Consider the following 7284-nt stretch of genomic DNA (forward strand, 5'->3'; position numbering starts at 1 on the left):
TCTCTCTCTCTCTCTAAAACTCCGGCGAAGGAAAACTCCCTTCGCCGGAGTTTTTAGAGTGGGAGAGAGTGGAGAGATTTTTTTTTAAAAAAAGAAAATTTAGAGAGAGAGAGAGAGAGGAGAGAAAAAAAAAATTAGGTTTGAAGGTCGCCGGCCGGAAATTGTCGGAGAAGAAAGAGGTGACTCGGAGAGAGAGAGAGGGGTGAATTGGAGAGAGAGAGAGGGGTGAGGTGTAGGGAGAGATGAGGTGGAGAGAGAAAGTGGTGAGGTGGAAATAACATTTTTTTAATGTTTTTAATTTCGAATTAAGAAGGGTAGTAATGACATTTACCTGAAAATAGGGGGCTATATTTGAATTTACGAAAGAAAAAGAGGCCATAAAAGAAGCTGGTCACAAAGTAGGGGGCCATATAGGAATTAACTCCAATAATTTCGATATATATTTTTGGAATAGAGGAAAAGTTTTTGTTAAGGAAAAAAAGAAGAGAAAATAAACTTTAGATATTTAAGTATTTCATTCATAAGTTTCTGTCATGCCAATAACCAAACAATATTTGGCAAAAGTAAATAGATACATTGACATCAATTCGATCAACAAACTAAAAGTAGAAATATATGACATTCCAAATAGATGAAATAAAACAAGTTTTTGTAACAGAGAAGTTTGGAGAAGCATTGGGTAACTTGCAGCATTGGGTACCTAGGTTGCCTCTGCTTGCACGTTTGTGTGTTCTTATGGTGGAGGAGACCATACATTTTCTTTGATGGTGAACCAAACCCCACAAGACTATGTACTATTTATAGTGCCATTAATTTTCTCAACCGACCGTGTGACATTTGCTCATTGTCCCTATTAAACATCATGAATCCAAATATATCGTCATAAGTAAAGAGAAACGTAACAACTCAATTAAAGAGAGATGCATACCGAAAATTCTGTAAGAATATCAGAAGATCAAATATATTTTGTTTACAGATTTTTTAGCTCGCAGTTGTCATCATAAGTCGTTGCAAGTCTCTATATTAACAAAAAACGGTTGACTAGATTATCTATACATGGGGTTCTAATCAAAATACTAAAACTAAAGTGTCCTACCAAATTAGAAATATAACTTGTGTTTGACCATTGATGAAGTATATGTCTATTTTGAAGATATATTAAGACGTTTTAATATTATCAGTAATTCAGTACTGACAGCGAAGCTAGAAAGAAAACTGCCTTGAGTGAAAGTGTGAAACCTCCATAAGGACTCAATTTGACAACCCATTTGAGTTTCGAACAATCCGATCACGCAATTCAGTTGTTACAAGGGGATTCTTTAGGAAGAAATGAAAATGATATCTTTTTCCCAAAAACAGAAAATTGAAGGTGTTTGAGAAAAAGAGATGAAAAGAGAAAGAGAGAGATTGATGTCATTAAAACCGCGTTTGTACTTAGTAATGTGTACCGTGTTTACACCACCATATGATTTTCTTTCTCCACTCACTTCTCCTACGTACTAGGACTTGCATTCTTCCCTAATCGAACCTCTAAAAGACACAACACTTTTCTTTGTCGGTTTTGCCCCTTGCCCTTATAATACTTGAATGAAAAAATTAAGAATTTGCTTATTGTTGTAAAGCAATCCCACATTGCTGGTGAGACGGAGTGTGGTGCTCTTCTTAAGAGGTTATGCACCCTTCCCTAGAAATACCTTTTAAAATTATGAGGTCCAAGTGTGCTAAAGCGAACAGTATCACTAACAGTTCGGATGGCAGGTAAAGCAATCTCACATTAGTAGTGAGGGAGTGTGGTGCTCTTCTTAAGAGGTTAAGCACCCTTCCTTAGTGAAACATTACCCTTTTCTAGTGAGATTTTTAAAATCGTGAGGTCCAAGTGTGCTAAAGCGGACAGTATCACTAACAGTCTCGAAGGCTGGTCCGCACCATCCTATAACACTAATGAACTTTATATGTGTTGTTGTCAACAAAATGAATACTGAAAATTCTTCCACCTTCTCAAATTAGGGGTCCAAAAAAATAAAAAGAATATTCTTATTACTTATTTACTTCGGTGTCATTCCTAAATGGATAATTGTGTTTTAATATCGACTAGACAATTGAGATCCTCAATGATGTATCAATGACTTGCAATGACCTGTAGTCGATTTCTCAAAAGAAAAAAAAAAAATAGATAACCACATGTTCTCAAGCCGAGGAGTTGGCAACCACTACACTAAATGGCATTTTGGTCATTATACACTCTCTAACCGCAACCTTCTTCCCCTCTCTCTCCTCCCTTGAATCTTATATAACCACCAAACATGGCCTTCAAGTTACTTCACTACTCCATCATTACTTCTTCCCGGAAAACTTAGTTTTTCCGTCGGAAACCTCCCCACCAACAACAAACAACTTTATCACCTCTACTCTCTCTCTCTCTATCCAAATGTATCTCAAAACCATTTCAACTCTTTCTTCTCTTCACCAACTCCGTCTCACCAAAAAACAATCTTCTCTTTCTGATAATAATAATTCTCTTCAACGCATTTCCAATTCATTCGATGAAAATCTTCTCCAACGTCTCAAACCCCTCACTTTTCTCACTACCTCAATCACCCCTAATCTCACTTTTAACTTTCTCTCTCTAGCGTTGGATATCCTCTCTTCCACTCACAAAGATGTTGAAACCCTTTTCTCTGATCTCAAATCCTCTTTCAATTTTGATGATCAACCACTCAATCTGTATTTGGATGATAGTGTCAAACTCTTAGATGTTTGTAATTCGATTTCCTCTGAGATTGAACAGTTTCAGAAGAATCGAATTCTTATTAATTTCGTTCTTAATCTTTTGGAATTTTCCGATGATGAAATTCGTCAGATTCCGACACCGGAAAAACTTAAGCAAGCTAAAATTTCACTTTCCGAATGGTTGAATTACTCGGCTGAATTGAAGAAACAGAATCTTAAAAACTCGGCGATTTTGATTCAAAAACTAGCCGTTCGGCTCGATAATCCGCCACGTGGTAAGATCAAAACCGTTAAAAAGTTTATTCACCGGATTATCTATACGGTTGAGGCGGTTACCGTTTTCGTCACCAGTGTTGTTCTTTTTGCTTTAACCGGGTCGCCGATGAAAATACGGGTTCGGGTATCGGGCGAGTTTTTGTGGGCCGAAACTTATAACCGACTCGCATCCACACTTTCTATTCATACCCGAAAAATGAGTACGGAAAATAAGAGACGGTTTATTGAAGATTTGGATGACGTGGACAAATGCGTCACAAATGTTTGTGACGTAATCGATTACGTGGCGGGTAGGGATAATTTTGGAATAAACCAAGAAATTCAGAAGGAGAAGTTGTCTAACGCCGTTGAAGAACTTAAGATAGTTATGACGGCGTTATCTAACAGTTTGGATGGATTATTTAACGGCGTTAAAGTTCTGTTTGATTCCGTTTTGGGTGCAAGAGAGTGTTTATTGGAGAAAATTAGGGTAACCAGTTGGGAGTAAACCACGAAAACGTAATTGGGATGGGGTGGATTTATAATAAATGGGTGAAATAAGAACTTACATGAATACTGATGGCAAAACGGTAAATAAAAGAAAATAAGTAATGTAATACTAATAATTTTGATAAAGAAAAATAAGGACTAACTTTTCATTTAAATTCAAAATTTGTCTGAGAAGAAACATAAGGTTTGAACAAAGAGCTTTCAAATGTAATTTATAACAAATGTAATTTCAAATATTCAATTCAAATACAATGATATCTATACATTTCCTTTTTGTGAAATTGGTAGTCTAAACTAAATCTCATAACCATGTTCCTTAATGTGATTAATAAGAAATGTCTGATAATTGTAATATCTTACTTTATTAGTTTAATAATTGGACATCCTTCGTAAGTCCACGAAGTCTCGGGATCGAGTCTCGGTGAATGGATCGGGTCTCGGTGGAAGTAATTTACCACCAAAATTTACATGTAACTAAAGCACTAAATAAGTAGATGTTGTCGGGTTTTAGACTCTATATTGTCGGACTTTAGACCTCTTTAATTACTGGTTTAAATAATATTGTCGGACTTCACACCTATTTAATTACTGGTTTAAATTATACGATTATTGCTCTTATCAAATCTTAATGATATATCAATCGATGCCTTGTAACGACTAAGTTAATTCTCAAAAACAAAATGTGTTCAAAATAAAAGGACCGAGTCATCCTTAAAAAAAATGTGTTCAAACTTCTAAGTAAATGACAAGGGCATAATTTGGATTCATAACATTACTTAACAAAAGAAGTTTTGCTTAGTAGTTCTTTACTTGCATGTTTCAACTCAAAAAGTCTTCAAGATCTTCCTACATTTACAACTACATCTACAATGTACTATAAAGTTAAACGAAAACTACGATATAGATAGAACAAAAGAAAGAACAGCTTCATTGACGATGCATCGTTCTTGGGATGATATCTAGCAACTATATTTAGGATTAGTGGGCACACAATGATAGAACAAATCAATCTTCTTCACTTTACCCCACCAACTCTTCTTCTTCATTGTCATCATTGTTATCTCTTCTCTAAGCTTTTGATTTTCAATCTTCAATTTCTCAACTTCAAAACAAACTTCCAATGCTATTTCTTTCTTCTTATTACCTTTCACTTCATCTTCTCTTTTCACTAACTTTTCATAATACTCTTTGTTTCTCTTCTCTAACCCATTAATTTGCCCTTGAAGATCTTCAATTTTACGACTCAACATACAAACTCTATGATCTTCTCTCATCTTCAATAAACATCTAGCTAATTCACTTGCTTTTCTCTTCATAAATACTGATTCTGATACTAACCCTTGATTTTCTTCAATCAAATTTGTCACTTTATAACCCAATCTAGCATTTTCATTCAAAAGTATCAATCTTTCAGATTCCAAAACTTCCACCAAGCTCTTCTGCAACTCCATTTTTCTAGACGATTCTTCACATTTTCGATCAAGTAAACCCAATTCATGACCAAGGATATCGTAATCGATGCTCTTGATTATGAACTCGGCTATGAGATTATCTGCAAGTTGGGATGGTAGGTTTTCGTTTTGGTTTATTGAAGTTGGTGGTATGGATGGAGCTTGGTAAGATAGAGAACTCTCAGCATCTGATTCTGCAATATCTTCTTCAGTGTCTGAATGGACGGTGGAGATTGGGGATAGGTTTTGTTGAGGTTGTTTGCTTAGAATGTGAACATAACGGTCGGCTAAAGAGAGATAACCGTTATAAAGGTCTTGAAGGAGGTTAAGTAGTTGAGGGCGTTTTCGGTAATAATTTTCACACCGATTTGCAAATGAATCAAAATCGTCTTCTTGGGCTAGTGTTGAAGCTAATGTTTTCATCTTCTCATCCAAATCTGTTGGCAAAATGACGTAAATACCACAGATAATTAATCTAACCAAGAGGATATTGTGCCAATACAAACAAGTGAAGCGCTAACTAGGTTACTAGGCCAATGAGAAAACGTTACAAAGCAAAAATGATAATCAGTCACCTTAATCTTAGTTCGACCGTAGGTTGGGCACAGACATGATTTAGGGCGAGTTCATATTTCTCGAAAGTTAAACTGGACTACCCACTGCCCTATCAGAAGTATTAGTGACAAGAAATTTCAAGCATATTTTAGGTAGAAATTTAATGTGACTTATCATGATCCGAACACGTAATTATTCGTACCCATTTATACTCCAATCGGGTAAAAGCCACATCATAATTTTGCCTAAAATCAGCTTGAAATTTCTTGTTTGTAGCACATCTCGGGTCCAACAAATGGGACATTCTAGACATACGTAACCCATTGAAAAACTCTGGCCAAGAATTTTACTAACCACCAAATAGTAAGATATACTATTTGTAAATGAAAAACTAACAAAACTAACTTCAACATTTGGGGATCAAATTACGCTCGAGTGTTTTGGTTAGTGGTAAATAGCAACATTATAAAAAAATGACATTTAAAGTGGGGGCCAAATCTAATAGATTCAAAAAAACAGAAGAAAGTAGGTGAGGGTCCACCGGGTTTGAAATTAAATGCAAACTACTGTTGTTGAAGAAACTGTCTGCTGGTTAGATCCTAATCTATATTACCCCTCATTTATTGCTCCTTCTAAGGGTGGACCAGTATTGAATCGGTTTAGTCCCGATTCTACTCACTCACATAGAAAGTAAGAAATAAAGAAAGAAAAAGTTCATGGACCAGTGAACTCCTACTCACTTAACCTTTTGAATCTACCTACTTAAATACCCCCTTTGGATCTAACAACCCTCTTCCCATCAACGGCTAGACTTTAATATGGCTACTTTAGTCCGATTTCTTTCTATGATGACTATAGTGGTTAGCTAACTTCAAACATGGGTAGTTAGTTTCTCAAATTGTCACTTGATTTGAGAAGTTTGGAACTAGTGATCCAGTAACCAGTAAAACTCTTAACCAGCAGCTGAGATTTTCCCCCAAAAAAGTTTCAACAACATCACTAAAACTTGTATAGTTGTATACCAACAAAATGACTAGCTAGTAGAGATAGAAAGAGAGAGTACCTGAAAGAATGTTTAAGAGCCATGAAGGCTTGCTGGTACTCTTACAACTTCGAAATGAAACAATACTATTGCTGGTTGGATTTCCACTACCTTCTTCTTTCCCCATTTTCATTCCCCCCTTTCTCTCTCTCTCTCTCTCTCTCTCTAAACTCTTCACTCTTCTTCCTTTTTCTTTTATCTCTCTACTACTATGTATGTATGAATACCTCCTCTGAGAAGCATTAATAAATGAAGAGAGAGAGAGAGAGATAGTAGTAGTGGAGAAGTACTGAAGTCATATACTACTGTACATTTTTAAGTTTCCCAACGTACATTTCTTAGATTATAATATAGATATGGAGGCAAATATTTATTAGTGGTGGTGAAATGTTGGGAGGACAAGCAAGTAAGTAAAATATCAATTCAAAATTAATAGTAAGAAGTAAGAAAACAACAAATGTTATGTGGGGTTCCATCACTTTTTAATGACAACTCTGACCTACCTTAATATACGGGGCCATCCAACTCTAGTGTGAATCTGATTCCTTTATTACTACACATAGTAGTAGTAGGCAGGTGTCGGTCACGTGATCATCCCTACTTCAAATAACAATGTTTTTCTCCCGTATTTTCACTACTTGGATCGTTTCTTGGGTCCTACTCAATAATTAATTATATTCACGTGATCTTTGTTGTGAATTAAGGGTTTAGATTTTGTCAAGTTTTCTTGGGATGACAAAA

The 7284-nt window shown here is 35.7% G+C and overlaps 1 protein-coding gene across 1 annotated transcript; it reads right to left on the bottom strand.

The window, feature by feature from the left end:
• Positions 1 to 4234: 4234 nt before the first annotated feature.
• On the bottom strand, positions 4235 to 6947 carry LOC147563956 (kinase-interacting family protein-like). Its single transcript, XM_086642340.1, has 2 exons — positions 6565 to 6947; positions 4235 to 5383 (listed from the first exon to the last, which is right to left on the bottom strand). Exons 1-2 carry the CDS (start codon positions 6674 to 6676, stop codon positions 4455 to 4457), a joined length of 1041 nt encoding a protein of 346 aa, XP_086498466.1. The 5' UTR covers positions 6677 to 6947; the 3' UTR covers positions 4235 to 4454.
• Positions 6948 to 7284: the final 337 nt, after the last annotated feature.

The sequence above is a fragment of the Eschscholzia californica genome, unplaced genomic scaffold (genome assembly GCF_041429995.1).
Source record: "Eschscholzia californica isolate CP2 unplaced genomic scaffold, dmEscCali1.0.p SCAF_1, whole genome shotgun sequence".
In the NCBI taxonomy this organism is placed as follows: domain Eukaryota; kingdom Viridiplantae; phylum Streptophyta; class Magnoliopsida; order Ranunculales; family Papaveraceae; genus Eschscholzia; species Eschscholzia californica.